Genomic DNA, 16,954 nt, shown 5'->3' with positions numbered 1-16,954 from the left:
TCATGAGCCAGAGAAGCAAGGGGTAGGCGGGGTCTCCCAGGATCACTGGCATTTCAACATCACCAATGACAATCCACTGGTTGGGAAAAAATATTCCTGCTTGCAGCTTCCTGAACAGTTCTGCATTCTTAAAGATGTGAGTGTTATGCATCCCTGACCAGTCCACACTGATATCAGTGAAGAATCCCCATTGATCCACCAACACATGCATAACCATAAAGAAGTAGCCCTTTCTGTTGGGCTGGTACCGGAGAAACTCCCCAGACTCCATTTTGCATTTCTAATCTCCATTTTCTAACCCTAGCTTCCCACTTGACTAAGCAGGAGTCACTTCACAACTGAGCGTTGTAGGTCACGTGACCACTGCAAGTAAAATGAGGTATGACCACAAAGTGTTTTTAGGCTGAGCATGCCCAGTGCAAAAGTGGGGGAAAGGTCATTGGCAGAAAGCCAAGAGTATCTAAAATGGTGACTTGGCAAAAAGCCAAGTAGGGCACGGTCTTAACTCTGCGGTAAATAACAGCAGTGAGCATGTGCAGAATGTTGGCATACATCCAAGAATGAGGTAATGTTTAACAGTGAGCATGCTCAGAAAAGACCTGATAGCTGACAGAATAAAAAGATTAAAAAGATGGGCAGTTAAAACAGTGGAGAGCAGAGCAGAGCAACTGCTGAAGGAAGTCAGCAGTGTAGCTGAAAGAACTGAAGAGCCGAGCTAAGGAGAGAGCGAGAGAGAGAGAGAACTCATGCCACGCTGATAACTGACGGGAGTTGGCAACAGCAGCAATCAAAAAGTGACATCAACGGATTTTAGAGTGTTTGCGAATTCTCATTATAGTATAGTATAGTGTGGGATTAGCGCGAATGTGTGTGTGTATGTTGATAAAGGTGCATAAAATGTTGTGTTCATTGCAATTTACCTATGTAAAATTTAAAGTCCAATTTAAGAACTGCTGTCAGCACCCTGTACAGACTGGTCATCTGTAATAGAGCACACCCACTTAACATCATTCAAACTGTACTGCAGTTTGAGTTCTCTTTAATTTGCAACAAGGGATGTGTGTTTAATCCATACTTTTAGATTACACTGTATTAGGGATTATTATAGTAATAAAAAGATAGGCAGTGTTCTTTCCAACACAAAGTGTGTCAATCATTTTAATCAGAAGGCTATATCTGTATCCTCCAAGTGTTTCCTTGACTACCTTTGAGACCCATACCCAGGGAAAGACAGATTAAGGGAATGATAGGCAGATTATTGTAGGGGTGCCCCAAACCTATTTTTCAGAGTAACAGGGCTGGGGACAAAATAGGAGCATGCATGCCATCTATCGCTTCACTGTAGATCAGGAACCCAATAGCTGCAAATCTAGCACGACATCCTGCACACTGCCTAGAGTCACTGTCCTGCATAGCAGGATACAATTAACAGCTCTACACCAGAGGTCTCAAACACACGGGCCACGGCCTGCCAAGCTCCCCGCACGCCTGCCCCCCCCCGCCCCCGAGTTATTTCCTGAAGCTACCAAGCTCCCCTCCCCCCCAGCGTACCACATCCCCGCTCCTCCGCCTACTTCCAGCTGTTTGGCGGTGCTCAGCGCTTTCCAGGAGGGAGGGGGGAGGAGCGGGGAGCCGCGCGCTCAGGGGAGGAGGCGGAGAAGAGGCGGGGCCGGGGCAGGGATTTGGGGAAGGGGTTGGAATAGGGGCGGGGAAGGGGCGGAGTTGGGGGGACTTTGGGGAAGGGGTGGGAAGAGGCGGGGCCTCATGGAAGGGGTGGAGTGGGGGCAGGGGCTTTTGTACCTGTATATAAAAAGGTGTCAGTGATGCGGCCCTCGCGTCAATGTACTAGTCCTCATGTGGCCCTCATGGAGATTTGAGTTTGAGATTCCTGCTCTACACACTTGCATGACAATGGCCGCCATCATGGATTTTTCAACTCCAAAAAGATCTCCCCCTGAACAGTAGCAATTCAGCACTGCAAGCTTCCAGAGTGCAATCACCACTCGCTTCTCAGCTGTCAGTGCAGCTCTCATTCTGGTGTCTGTGCGCTGAAGGGCTCGGGTGAGCGCTGTATACAGATCCAGGAATGTAGCCTTTCACATCTGAAAGTTCGGCAGCCACTGCTCATTGTCCCAAACCTGCACTACAATGCAATCCCACTAGCTGTTGCTGTTTCCCAGGCCCCAAATCTCCATCATCTGCAGCTACTCCATTAATGCCACCAACAACCTTGAATTGTTTTTCACTATGTACCACAGCCATCTGTCCTCAAAGAATTCAACATGTCCTCTGTTGCTGCAGAACTTCCTGCAGCTCTGAATATACCAGAATATTGTTCATTCTGTGTTTGCAACATTAATGACAATAGCGCAAAGTTCTACGGCTTCTGTGCTTCTCTCAGAGATGGTAGATAGCAAAAAGTGCCATGTGGGTTTGTGGGATTTTTAAAAAAACGTATAAAAGTTATGGGATGGCATTATGGGATGGGAAAAGTTGCATGATGGGAACTTGACCCCTTGCTCACAGCCCCCCCTACACAACCTGTGTGCGCTCCACAGCGCACTGCAAAAATTCTGCAAAAGGCACTGCACCACTGGGTGGTGTGTGGCACACTGTAATACCTACCCATGATGTACCACACTTTACATCAATACAAGCACTCCTGGTGAATAGTCAAAGACCGACGCAAGCAGCCAAGTACGAATTCACAAGTGATACATTAACCACAAAGGCTTTACACCGATGTAACTTGTGTCAACCGAAGTCTGTAGCATAGACATGGCTGTAGTTTAGAACACTTTCCCTCCCTAAGTAGTTTTGCCTCTTCTACTGTATTGGCCAAGGCCCAGTCACCTATCTCCACCTTTTTACTTCCAAATTCTCTTACCAGCCAATAAAAGTCCTCTGTTTACTTAGGACAGCATTTCTTTGTGTTGCTGCATACTTGCCTTAACATTGTTTGAACAACTCAACAGACTTTGTTTACCCTGTCCAACAACACTGACAAGTTCAAAGTCTTCTGGAAATTGCAAGCATAATAAGATCAGCTCAATGGCAGAGTTTGCAGAGAAGGGGAAAGAACTAAAATCTGACCGTAAGGGGTTGGTTGACTCAGTTCCTAGCAACAGCTTCATTAATGAACATAAATTACCCCTTTGAATATCATTTGCTTTACGGAGTCAGCATCTAAGATTCTTCCTTCTGAATCCATGTTCTTAGTCCATTCTTCAGCAGACACTGGCTCTCTTCTGATAACATCAGGTCGTTTACCTAGATCAATCTAAAATATTAAAAAACCCAATGTTACATGAATGTCATTGCATTGATCCATTAATTTTCTTAAAAAAAAAAACCCCACACAATAGTATTAAATCCAGCTCTCTCCTCCATATGCACTTGGGGCTACGGCCACAGCACATGGCACTGTGTATAGGGAGTTAAAAGGGAAGGGGAAACGGACAGATTTGAGGAGCATGCCACAGTTCCACAGGGGTTTCTTGCACATCATAGCATAGTAGGGATTTGGGGATGAGACTAGCAGATCAATTGCTGTGTACATACACTGGCCTTTCTCCCCTCAACTCCAGAGAGAGGGCAGTTTGGAAAGTGCAGCAAAGCTCCATGACCAGGAAATTACTCTCCCCTCAGTCCTCAACCCAAATATGTGAGCACTGAGTAGGGCTCAGGCTTCAGACATAGTTTCTACTTTAGCCCTGATGCCCAAAATATTTTGCACATGGCAGCAACAAAGTCTACTTCAGCTCAAGTTGGTTTTAACTACTTAGAAGCCACACAAGTTTAGCATATCAAGGCACACAGGTCAATGTTATCTCAAATAAATCATATCTTTTCTGTTACATCCATGGTTAACTGAACAACTGCTGGGTAGTAAATCCAAGGAATCTACAGATTACGTAGTTGAACTTGCTGACAATTTTCATTTTCAGCTATTGAGGAAACCTGAATTATTTGAGTTTTAAAAAGTTTTATAAACACTGCCTCTGAAATATTTAATGTCACGTCAAAGCATTGGGCTGCTTAACTAATCTCACTGCCATGAATCACTTATATAAATAAAACACAATTATTTTATTAACTGTAAAAGAGATCCACAGAGTTCACAATAAGTGATTCATGGTCGAATTACAAGTGCATGGAATTACTTGCTATCCCCAAGTCTTTATAATACAACTACAACTGAGCATTCAATTTAGTATTTTGTTTTAATACAATTAAACCTGTTTAAGTATAAATGGATATTCTAAACTATTTAAATTAACCATGCAAAAATAAAGTTAATTGCACATATATATTAAGAGAGATATAAGTACATAATATAGATCTAAAGCCAAACACAGGAAATAAGCCAAGCAAGAACTGAACCAGTTTAGTTTCTATGGGGATGGTCTTGTAAAATGAGCAACCTGAGCTTCCACTGGTGTCAATGGGAGATAAATTGGACACTGATGTTAAGCAACAACACTTCATTTTTCTCTGAATGCATGAAAGGAAGAATTTTTATGTACATTCTCAAGCTACCGGTATTAATGTTGATCTTATGCTATGTCATGGTTTATAGTAGTGCCCTGCAACTCGATGGGATGCAACTACAAGTGTCTGGTCTGGATCAGATGGAAAAACAACTGAACCCTCTTGGGCTCTTCTCCTCCAGCCTGTGGGGTTGGCATGGCAGTGACTGTGTGCCCTGCTCTCGCTGACCGCTGCCACTTTGCGGCGTTGTGCCTTTCACTCTGCAGCACACACATTGCACAGCAGGGGCCAGCATTCAACAGTAGCAGAGAACGCAGCTACTGCCATGCCAACCCCACAGGCAAGAAGAGAGCCGACCTCATGGGTAGGAGGTGGCAGTGTTGACTCAGGTTCAAGGAGAAGGGTCAAGGTCTAGTTGGGTTATAAAATTTGCTGACCTTCTCAGGCTCAGATTAAGTTAGGTGGGCTTGGATTCAGCCTAAAAGTTAGGCCTGAGAGGACCTCTACTTTATAGACCAGACAAACCAAAGCTTCAAGAGCAAACACAACATGCATCAACAATTTTAAAATCAGTGACCGTAGTGGTGAAGATAGTCAGTATGTAAGAAAGGTGCTTTATGTCTATATTATGCTAATATGCTATCTACACACTCACGCGTGTAATAACTTCAAATCCTGGTTCTTCCTGTTGATTTATCTTTAGTCCTGGAATAGCATCACTGAGGAAGTCTGCCATTTCAGATGGTGGTCGTTGTTGAGTTGAAGGGTCACTTCCTCGCAAACTATCAAAAATATAGTTTGTCACTTTGGAAAATCCTCCCATAGTTGCTGTATATGGATCCTTCTTCAATTTCTATATAGTAGTAAGAGAGGAAAACAAGTTAACAGTAACAGCCTCACATTTCAGACAACTATTCTAACAAAAATATAAAATTATAACCAAGGGTAATTTCTCAAAAATTATTCTGAAAGTTAAAGTTTTTGTAATAGCAAGTTTGCATAGTATAATTGTAATGTGCTAAAAAAGGTTTAAAAATGAGAAATCACAACAGGTATTAGTCTAACACTAATGATTTCATTTGAGAGATTGGCCAATGATGTGCTAGCTAAATATAGCCTATTTATATTAGAATAATAAGTCATGTCCAGTGCTTACTTTCCAATGGTGAATGGCCCAAAATGTCTTTCTTCTGTTTAGTAGTTCTCCCTTCACAGAGAAAATACATCTTGAAGCAAGAAGCATCCTGCTAGAAATCTTACAGAAAAACTATCTTTGATCACTAAATCTGAAAACTAATACAATTTAGTCAATATTACCTCCTTTGTAAATCAAATCAATGGGGTGAGATCCTGGTCCCAAAGAGTCAATGGGAATTTTGCCACAGCCTTCAGTGAGGTCAGGATTTCACCCAGTAATTGGCAGTTATAAAACAGAATAGTTTACATTTGTGCAATATTGTGCACTGAGTAGCACATATATTAGGTGAAAAAACATTATTGGTGGAAATAATTCTTTCTTTGAGTAATTACCTAACACATTTGGGCAAGACTTGCCTTGTGTTTCTTTTTTTTCCCCCCGCTATGAAAAAAATTATCGAGTATATTTAGGCAAAGCTGAAGTAAACAAGGTTTTGCCTATTGAAATAAAATCTGTACAACATGGAGGAGCAGCACTTGGACCTTAAGGAATGGCTGATCATGTGAAAAATAATGAAATATTTTATGAACACGTAGTTACAGTATACAAGTAGAACATACGTTCTTTTCTTTCTACAGAAAGCTTAATTGTTTGGGAACTTTTTTTTGGCAGTGGAAGGGCAGAGGTGTTTTTAGATGACTTAGTTTTAAAATCAAAGGAATACTGATGAGTAGGTAGGTTTTATAGATAGTACATACCTGTATTAGACCATACGTTGGTTCATCAAGGAGATTTTCAAAAGACTGTGAAAGACTCTTGTTCTGACAATTGACAAGAAGAATTCTTTTATCCTGTGGAGATCTGTAATAAAATACAATTTGTATCACAAGTTTTCCTACAAATGTTTTTAAAAATTTAGGTTGTGTAAGTTACAATTGGTGTTTTATGTGAGAAAAGCTGAGGCTGAACAAAATCATTCTTAGCCCCTTTAACAATACACTTACTAAAATATTTACAATATGCACTTTTTCCATAGTTCTCAATCTATTTAATTGCCAGAGTCTGATTAACAAAATACATTGATAATTAACAGGCTAGCATTCTCTAAAATAATGGTACATAGTGCCTTATGACTTAAGTGCCACAATTCTCCTTTGAAATTACTTTCTGCACTTTATGATTCGTTGTAAATTTTGTAACAAAAACATCAGTTGATGAATGAGGAAATGTATGGATGCTTGATTGTGTCTCCCCAGAAGTTTATGCTGAAACATCCTTGAATAAAATAAAGTATAACAGCAAAGGAGCATAACAGACCCTGTATATTCCTTATACATTCCAGGGGTTGTTCTCAGCACCTGGTGGATTTCATGCTAAGGCACCCAACAAAAAGTTTTAAATGGTATAAGAAATTTAGCATATAAATGCATAAGTAATCTAGAAATAAACTGCATTTTCCCACAACAATGCAAGTCTTCCTGATTTTATTTTGTGAGTTCTTCAATCAACAATATTACAATCATGATATCTACTTTCAGCCATATAAGCATATAAAATTAATGCAGCTTGTAAATAGCATAGTCATTATATTCTGAAACTGAACTGTCATATTACAGCCCTGCAAAAGGTATTCTAATTTGGAATCCAAATGCTAAATCCACTCTGAAACCTGATCATCAGATGGCTGAATTCAACGTATTTGAGCAATCTAGTATTTCAGTGAAGCATCTAAAAAATTATGGCAAACCCCTCCCTCCACTGCCCTTCACTATTCAGGAAATCAATTGGTTAAATTCACTATTTCTAGTCTTTGAAACAAAAATTACTTTTTATTTCATTGCTACATAGAACACATGCCTTGCTATTAAAGTCTAAGATAAGAACTTTAATAACTGTTATCTCTTTTCAGTTCCAACATGACAGGATACAATGTTAATGCAGGAGGATATGAAATTTAACAAGAGATCTCATTTCAAATCTGCCAGACCACAGTCATAGGTCTCTGGCAATGGCAGTTAATAAATCTCAACTGGGTTTTGCTAAAAGCAGCAGAGGGGGCAAAGGTTGAGTCATGTATTATGCTTTGCCAAGCCAGGAGGATGAAAACCCTTGTAAGAAATTTCCATTTTAATTAAACATTCTCTCTCTGGACAGATACTTGTTCAAAACAAAATGTGGAGTTACACACATTCACAAAAGCATTTATTCACAAAATTCCAGCTTTGACAATGTGGCATCAGAACAGGATTGTATTCAATAAAATCAGAGATACAAAGCCAAATTAAATAGCACAGAATGTTCAAAGTGACAAATCCAATAAATATATTTGTTCCATCTCCGCCATTTCAGACATACTGACTTAAGCAGTGACTGAATACTTTCATAACAGAATATTATTAGATGGAAGGCAAAAAGGTTATCAAAGTCCAGGAGGAGGGGGAAATGCCAGCCTGTCCTATTATTATATTATTTTAGAAAGCAGTTATGCTATCCCTGTGCCCTTGATATTCATACAATATGTATGAATAATGGAAACAGCAAGAAAGCAAAACATTAAATAACTGATTATGTAACATTTGTATATAATATCACAGGTGTCTATGACATCACAGAGAGAATAAAGAGAATATATTGTAACTGAGGTTATCTATGTCAGGAAATTAAGCAAGGAGAGAGGATACTAGCAAGAGGAGGGAAGGGGATTTACACATAATAAGGTTTGAAATTGGTTGTTATCACAAGGAACATATGACATTATTTTTATTTTTATTATGTTGATCATATTAAGCAGACACAGAAGTTCAAATATTTGTTGGAGAAATTATGGAAAGGAGTTGGTTTAGAAGAGAGGGAAGATGTGGGGTACAGAATGAGAAAACATTTATTAAAATTAAGATTTTAAAAAGCAGATAAGTCAATGACACTTGTAGATAGTGTGGTCCTATCTCCATGCAGTTCTACAAACAACCTCAATTTTTGTTAGCTGCCACAACCATGCATAACTCTCAAGCACTCAAGGCACCCTATTTCTCACCATATTAAAGTAAAAATCATTATTAGTCAAAAAAATCTTTAGAAAGCACTTTTAGTGTTTTTATCTCAATGTACTATGCACAGTAACAAGCTTAGGAGCAAATGATGGGCAGGACAAGGAAACATCTATAATGATGCAACAATAAAAATGTAATTTAAGAACGGCCATGCTGGGTCAAACCAATGGCCCATCTAGCCCAGTCTCTTGTCTTCTGACAGCAGAAAATGCCAGGTGCTTCAGAGGGAATGAACAGAACAGGGCAATTTACTGAGTGATCCATCCCCTGTAATCCACTCCCAGCTTCCTGCAGTCAGAGGCTAGGGACACCCAGAGCATGGGGTTGCATCCCTGACCATCTTGACTAATAGCCATTGATGGACCAAGCCTCCGTGAACTTATCCAATTCTTTTTTGAACCCCGCTATAGTTTTGGCCTTCACATCATCACCTGGCAATGAGTTCCACAGATTGACTGTGCACTGTGTGAAGAAGTACTTTCTTTTGTTTGTTTTACACCTGCTGCCTATTAATTTCATTGAGTGACCCCTTGTTCTTGTGTTATGTGAAGAAGTAAATAATACTTCCTTATTCATTGTCGCCACACCATTCATGATTTTATAGACCTCTATCATATTCCCCTTAGTTGTCTCTTTACCGAGCTGAAAAGCCCCAGTCTTTTTAATCTCTCTGCATATGGAAGCTGTTCCATGCTCCTGATAATTTTTGTTGCCCTTCTCTGTACCTTTCCCATTTCTAATGCATCTTTTTTGAGATGGGACAACCAGAACTGCATGCAGTATTCAAGGTGTAGGTGTACCATGGATTTATATAGTCGCATTATGATATTTTCTGTCTTATCTATCCTTTCCCTAATGGTTCCTAACGTCGTTAGCTTTTTTGATTGTTGCTGCACATTGAGCAGATGTTTTCAGAGAACAATCCACAATGACTCCTAATCTCTTTCTTGAGAGGTAACAGCTAATTTAGATCACATCAAAAATAAAAGTTCTATTATCATAGGATGTATAAGTCCTGACCAAGACAAGTTGCTAAAAATTTTAAAGAATGGGCACACTGAAGATAAATCAGAATAAACAAGTAGAAAAGACTTCTCCCTAAACTGTATTAAGTAATTATTCTTTTGGGGAATTCTACTCCTTCTTCTGAAGCATTTGGTACTGGGTACTAGATCTGGATAGAGAAAACTGATTATGTTTAGCAGAGGATTTCAAAATTTGGTTTCATTCCAATTTGCAATGAAAACCAAAAATTTCAGAACTCTCAATGACCCAGATCCGATTGATGGACTGAACCAGACCTAGGGACACTTGAAACCAGGGGGAGCAAGCTCGCAGGAAACCAGGCAGGTTTCCAATGGAATCCTGCCTGGTTCGGTCAGAACTTTGTCAAAATTAAATTGTCTCTGTGAAATGTTTAGATCTCAACTAACAGTCAAATTCCAATGAAAAAATGTTTCAGTGTGTTTCTGACCAGTGCTAGTGGCCAGTACCAGAAAGAGAATACCATCCTAGGAAGACCATTAGTCTGATCCAACATGGTAGTTCACATGCTCCTAATCAATGCTACTTTGTGGCCAGGTTGCAGCCTGTGCTGCATACCAGCACAAGGGAGCAGAGGCAGAGGTGGACATGGGGACACCCTATTACTCCCTTTTGCTCCCTTGTACTACCCTGTACCACTGCTTCCTGTGTGCAAAGGGAATTAGGCTTTGCAGAAGTGTTAGGTTTCCCCTCCCAGACAGGTGCGCAAGAAGGAAGGGAGTCATCACGGCATCCCTCCAACGGTATGAAGTGTAAACTCCTCCCAATGCTCTAGGAAAATCTGGAGGGAAACTGACTTCCTAAGTCACAATCTCTCTCCCAGTCTGCTCCAGGAGCAGCCCTTTACTAAGGACTGGACCACAAACTGACAATCCAGTCTTTGGTAGAAGTATACTTTAAGCAGCAGTTATATATTTGGGCCTGGTTTACACATAAAAGTTTTGCTAGTATAGCTAGGTTGCTTAGGGGTATGATTTTTTGCTGACATAATTATGCAGGCAAAAGCCCTAATATATATGCAGTTATACCAGCAAAAATATCCTTTTGCCGATATAGCTTACTTCATTTGGGGAACAGGTTATAACGTATCCCAGCAAAAGGACTTACGAACTATGTCTACACTAGGAGGCTTCGCCAGTGTATCTATACCAGCAAACCTTTTAAACAAGTTCTAATAATCCTGCCTTATTTCTTTTTGTGATACTGCTATTATCATGTTTATAGGCAAACAAAGAAGGATGTTTGTTTTGGTTCAGAGCACACTTAACGTCTCAAGAATAGTACTGAATGAATGTTGTGAGAAGGTATCGACTTTACTGTCAAAAGAGTGCCACTTCAAAGGAGAGTTGTCAAGAAAATGAGAGACCATACAGTCATCTTTGGCTAAAGTAATACAACAACAGATTATGCTGGAAAGGAAGTAGTACCAAGTAAAATATGGGCCAAATGGGATAGGTGGCGATAAGGATAAATTATTCTTGGCTTATTCTCCAAATGCATCAGATTTATACTTGGCTACAAAAAAGAAAAAAGCATAAAACTTTTGGGATAACAAACTAAAGTGAATATTACAATTACTGTATCTACAGATTCACAATTTATCTTGCTATTTGCCATAAATTACTTTTCTAATGTAACAAGAAAAATAAATTAAATATGTTGCTACCTTAATGTTATTTCTAGAAAACATTTGGAATATTGTTTTAAAAAAGAATTAACTCACAAATATAGCTAACATGCTTCGAGTCACAAAGTACGTGAACATGAAGCACTCGCTCCAATCCCCAAAACATATTTTACATATTTTAAACACTAGATAGATCTGTAAGATAATACAAAGCATTAGACAGCTTTTCAAATTAGAGGGGGGTTGCATAGCGAAAGGATATTTTTCAGTTAGAAATGACGACTGTCTACAGTAACTACGTTAACACTGTGAAGCTTGTCACATAGTGAACTGGTCAAAATATTTATTACAAAATTTCATAATCACTATTTCCTTTTTCAACAAGGTGGTATGTTGTGGCCTAATGTAAAACCATCAGATTTGTACTGAGAAAAATTGTTGGGTCAAATAGAAGTCTCAAGTAAAACTGCATTTCCCTGCTTCTACTTCGCAGAGTAGTACAGAAAATCTCCTGGTTTGGCTTCAGTAGCCTCCAGGAGATAGGGCCTGATTCCAGGAGACTCCCAGTGAAACTGGAAGGGTTGGCAACCCTAGCCCCGCCTCCCATGCTGCTCTTCTCGCATTGGAGGAAGAGCTCCCCATAAAAATCTACAAAGCAATCTCATTATCGCCCTTCTAATCCGTTCTTTGCCATGATGCTTACAAAAAACTTGACAATGGTTAGACAGCTGGTGTGTCATATTTAGATTCTACGCTCTTTGGGGACAGTCTTTACATGTTTGTATACAGTGCCTAGAACAACAGGGTCCTGGTCCATGACTGGAGCTCCTATGGGCTACCACAATACAAATAATAATTAAAAGACACCAAACAACAACTTCTGGAGCTCAATACAGTGGGAGGTATGATGAAACGTAAGCTATGCATCTGATCAGAAAACAAATTCTACTAGCCAGAGGCCAACACAAAAGAAGTTCCTGCAAGGCAGAACCCCAGTGAAAAAACCAGCCCCTCTGGTTCTCTACATAAAGCTAGTCTAATAGTGATGTAATATGCTATCAGGAGGGTATCAGAGTTCAAGATTTGTATTTAGTCCTTCATTTCTGGGTGAGCAGGAGCAGATAATGCTCCATAACAGGAACAACTTTATCAGAAACTGGAAGGATCCATGGTCAGGTTTCTTGGCCAGTTTTTTTTTTTTCTTCAAATCCTTAAGAAGAGAACGTGAAGTTGTTAAAAATAAACAGCAATAAATGGAGTTCTGAAGACCACTTTGGAGGAAACATTTATATATAGATTTGGATGACAGGGTGGTACTTTGTTTAAAAAAAAAAAAAAGTTTAACTTCTAGACTCATTTATCCTGACAATGACACCTACAATAGAAATCATCATAATCAATAATAATTATCTTGCTTATATACGAGACACACAAAGTGGGTGAGATAACATCTTTTTTCTACCAACTTATGTTGGTGGAAGGGACAAGCTTTTGAGCTTCACAGAGATTTTCAGGTCTGGAGAAGAAAGCTGACGATCCAAAGTGATTTACATAGGTTGACTATTATCACCCCCATTTTTAGATGAGGAAACTGGAAGAGAGAATAAACTCACAGTCTCAAACTCGGACAATAGTGAAGTGAGCAATAGAACACAAGTCTCCTTGTTCCCATTCTGTACCCACTGGAGGGTGCTAATACCATGAAACATTATAGCTTTTTGCAGAGGTTGTTTGATTTTCAATAGATTGATGAAGCTTGTTTAAACATATCAAAACATTTGAAATGAAAACGAACTATTAAATCAATTGTTAGAAATTAGATAAATTATTAAAGTAGTGAGAAATAAGATTAAAGGGAAGTGATTTTATTAACTTGTCACTTAAATTTTCAGAACCTACTTTCATCCTGGCAAATGTATTACTAGAATTTACAATTATTGCCATTATTTATATTTATATTATATATTAACATAATTAAAAACTGTTTGATACTTACTCACACAACACCACATATTTTTCAAGGGACACAATCAATAATTTGCTATCACCATGATGGAAGTGAAGAGCTGGGAGGATGACGTCATCCTTTAGACAGAATACCAAATAAGACCATCCCATGCCTTCTTTGTTTTGTTTGATTGACTTCAGATCTGTCAAACTGAACTGGAATGACCACTTGCTTTCTCCATTTGCATGAGTTGTAGCATCTTTAAAGACAAAATTGTGACAATTACAGTTTGGTTTCCAAAACTGGTTTCTATTAGCATCTACATATACCCAGGAGAGGATTTACCATGAAACAAAGTGTACAGTGGCACTCATCTGACAATCTGCCCCCAAGTCCTGGCCAGCGGCACAGCAGGGCTGAGGCAAGCAGGCTGCCTGCATGCCATGGCCAGTGGCCCCACGCCGCTCCCAAAAGCTGCCGGTTGCTGGCACATCTCTGCGCATCCCTGGTGGGGAGAGGGGGCTCCGCGTGCTGCCCAAGACCCGCTGCCCTCCCTCCCCTCAAGGGGTGCACAGAGATGTGCCAGCAGCCTAGAAGCCACTGCCAGAGGGGTGTGTGTGTGCTGGTCGCTCTGGGAGCCGCGCCACCCAAGGTTAGCGCCGCCCCCCGGCCTTCTCCTGCACCCCTGCTCCAGCCCAGAGCCCACACACAAACTTCCTCCCAGAGCCCGACCCCTCACCTCCCCCACCCCAACCCCCTGTCCCATCCCAGAGCCAACACCCAGCACCCAAACTCCCTCCCAGAGCCTGCACCCCTCACCCCCTCCTGAACCCCAATCAAGGTGCCTCACTTTATTTTCATTTACTTCCCATTACTTATAATATAGGAGGAGGGGGAGGAAGAAAAAAAGAATGAAAAACGGGGTGGGGGGGGAGAGATAAGAGAATGTTCTTTTTCTTGGCTGGATCCCAAGGGAGGGGGCAAAAATGAAGATGCACACAGAGCCCCACTAACTCTAAATCCACCACTGAATATATTCCATATCAATACTGCCAACTTTTCAGAAATGTAACACTAGCTCTGGGAATGGAGTGTGCACTGCAGCATTCTTCAGTTCACACTATATCTGTCCACATCCCAGAGGTTTCTAAACAGTTAATATAGCTATCAGACTTCATTTTCCTGCTTATTTTCTACCCAGTTTGTCTAGCATCTGTAAATTCACTGGCTGTATGAAATCCCAGTTACAAGTGCCACGTCCCATGATTTACCTAACGGCTCCAATAAGATTGGGGCTCTGTTGTGCTAGGCACTGTACAAACACATGGGTAGGCAGAATCCTTGCGTCAAAGGGATCACTATCTAAAGTCCCTGATGCTGCAATCATATACATGTGAGTAGACCCCTCACCCCAGTCAGAAAGAAAAGTTATTCACTTGTAAAGTAACTGGAGTTCTTTGAGATGTAGTGTCCGTATGTGTATTCCACTCTAGGTACGTGTCACAAATCCTAGCAAAGTACCGCCTCCTGGCCACCCACTAGGACTGTTGTGAGGGGAATCCATGCCTCTCCTGCACTGGATTACTATGGTGTTTCAAGCTCCTGGAGTCTCAGCTTGTTAAAGCATTGGTTCCTCCTTTGGCCTCTCTGGCACATTTCCTGGGCACTGACTCTCAGTCTGCTAGTTACCACTTCTCAGAAATGGAGCTCCTCAGCCCACCTGCCCTAGGCCCCCAAGATCAGCACTGACCCTCAACATTCTCAAGTTACTTAAGCACACCCTATCCCACAATTCCACCACAGACGTGTGAAGCTTTTGCTTTACCGGTTCAATCTCTGAGGGGCACACAAGCAGTTGTGAAGCATATAACAACACATCAATACTTTTACTTAATCATACAGAGCACAGGAGAGTACAAATTATACAAAACAACAAACATCTTAAACATACGGAGTCCTTCAGAAAGGAAGGCGAGCTAGTGAGTCCTACTTGGGCAACCATCTAGGTCCAGGAAAGTAGGCAAGGTGTCCCCCGCCTCACGCAAACTGTTACACGGTGAGTCATCTCTCCCTCATGGAGCGCCTTTCCCAGCTTGTGGTCCTGCTCTCTCATACCCCACATTTCCTTTTCCTGTCAGGCTCATTGCTCTTGTGAATTCCCTGATTTCAACTCCTCCTGGTCCCCTGGGCTGCCTCGCTTCTGCTCCTGGTAACTTTGCATTGCTCTTACCTTCCCCCGCTCCCTTCAGAAGGGTTATGCTAAAACCAGATTTTTAAGGATGCAACTGCTTTTCAGCATAACCTTTGTGAGGTCTAAATACCATTGTTAACCTTGAGTATTTCCCATTATCCCTGTCTAGTGTGTACCTGTTACAAGACCTGTCAGCAATAGCTGATCCCTATACACATAGGCACTCATGATACAGCAGGTTTTCATAATACACCTGTGATAGTGTACCCCATAAGGCTTTATGGGGGGGTGTGCTTATAAATGTATGTATGATATAACTGGAATAGGGTTTTGCTACATATGCCATGTAACATATCTATGTAAAGGTTATGATCTACTGGTTATGTTCATCCTAGTTGTATGCAGGCACCATTCATGTGTTCAAAGTTATGTATACTTGCTTGATTTCTAAGTAAGCTTTGTGAGGCATTTGGTCAGCTTCTTTAGGAAGGAATTCGCAAGGTTAAGTACCCGATCAGGAAGCATTTGGGAAACAATGCATCTTGGAATGCTCCAATCCACATAAGAAATCTTCCTGGAGACATACAAGATACCATGTGGACAATGGCTTCTGTCTGTAAAGACTGAGTCATGCATGGACATGTGACTTGCCCAGGTGACTCCAGAACTCCATCTTGGAGCTGGTCTTTGCATAGAAGTGAGGAGGGGGTCTCCACCCACAAGAGAAAGTCTATTTAAACCCGTGGGAGACCCCTCCATTTTGTCTTCAGCTGGCTAAAGAAGGAGCCTCTCCATCCCCCACAGGATACTTGAAGGAAACTGGAACAAAGGACAGTAACTACAGGGGGTGTGAGTGATTGCTGGACCCAGGCTAAAAGGAGATTAGCCTGTAAAAGGGAGCATTCTGGAACTGGTGAGGATCTTATCTGTATTTAGTTTGATTAGACATAGATTTGTGCATTTTATTTTATTTTGCTTGGTGACTTACTTTGTTCTCTCTTACTACTTGGAACCACTTAAATCCTACTTTCTGTATTTAATAAAATCACTTTTTACTTATTAATTAACTCAGAGTATGTATTAATATCTGAGGGAGCAAACAACTGTGCATATCTCTGATCAGTGTTATAGAGGGTGAACAATTTATGAGTTTACCCTGTATAAGCTTTATACAGGGTAAAACGGATTTATTTAGGTTTAGACCCCATTGGGAGTTGGGCATCTGAGTGCTATAGACAAGCACACTTCTGTGAGCCTTTTTCAGGTAAACCTGCAGCTTTGGGGCAAGTAATTCAGACCCTGGGTCTGCGTTGGAACCGACTGGAGTGTCTGGCTCAGCAAGACAGGGTGCTGGAGTCCTGAGCTGGCAGGGAAAACAGGAGCAGGGGTAGTCTTGGTACATCGGGTGGCAGCTCCCAAGGGGGTTTCTGTGATCCAACCCGTCACAACACCTTCACAATATCAA

The 16,954-nt window shown here is 40.9% G+C and overlaps 1 protein-coding gene across 2 annotated transcripts in view; it reads right to left on the bottom strand.

The window, feature by feature from the left end:
* The window catches only part of TBC1D15 (TBC1 domain family member 15), a 95,902-nt gene that overhangs the window by 49,948 nt on the left and 29,000 nt on the right, over positions 1-16,954 (bottom strand). Inside the window, exons 5-9 of one of the 2 annotated variants that reach the window (XM_026648808.2) lie at positions 13,347-13,557; positions 6,388-6,490; positions 5,648-5,698; positions 5,147-5,344; positions 3,152-3,280 (exon numbers count right to left, since the gene is read on the bottom strand). In XM_026648808.2, coding sequence (XP_026504593.1) covers positions 3,152-3,280; positions 5,147-5,344; positions 5,648-5,698; positions 6,388-6,490; positions 13,347-13,557 — 692 coding nt within the window. The remainder of the gene's footprint in view (positions 1-3,151; positions 3,281-5,146; positions 5,345-5,647; positions 5,699-6,387; positions 6,491-13,346; positions 13,558-16,954) is intronic. The other variant, XM_026648809.2, reaches the window with a different exon arrangement.

Source organism: Terrapene carolina, unplaced genomic scaffold, assembly GCF_002925995.2.
Source record: "Terrapene carolina triunguis isolate 2854851 unplaced genomic scaffold, T_m_triunguis-2.0 Scaffold68, whole genome shotgun sequence".
NCBI classification, from domain to species: Eukaryota; Metazoa; Chordata; order Testudines; family Emydidae; genus Terrapene; species Terrapene triunguis.
Note: the sequence above shows the minus strand (reverse complement) of the source record. Positions and strands in the feature narration are given on the sequence as shown.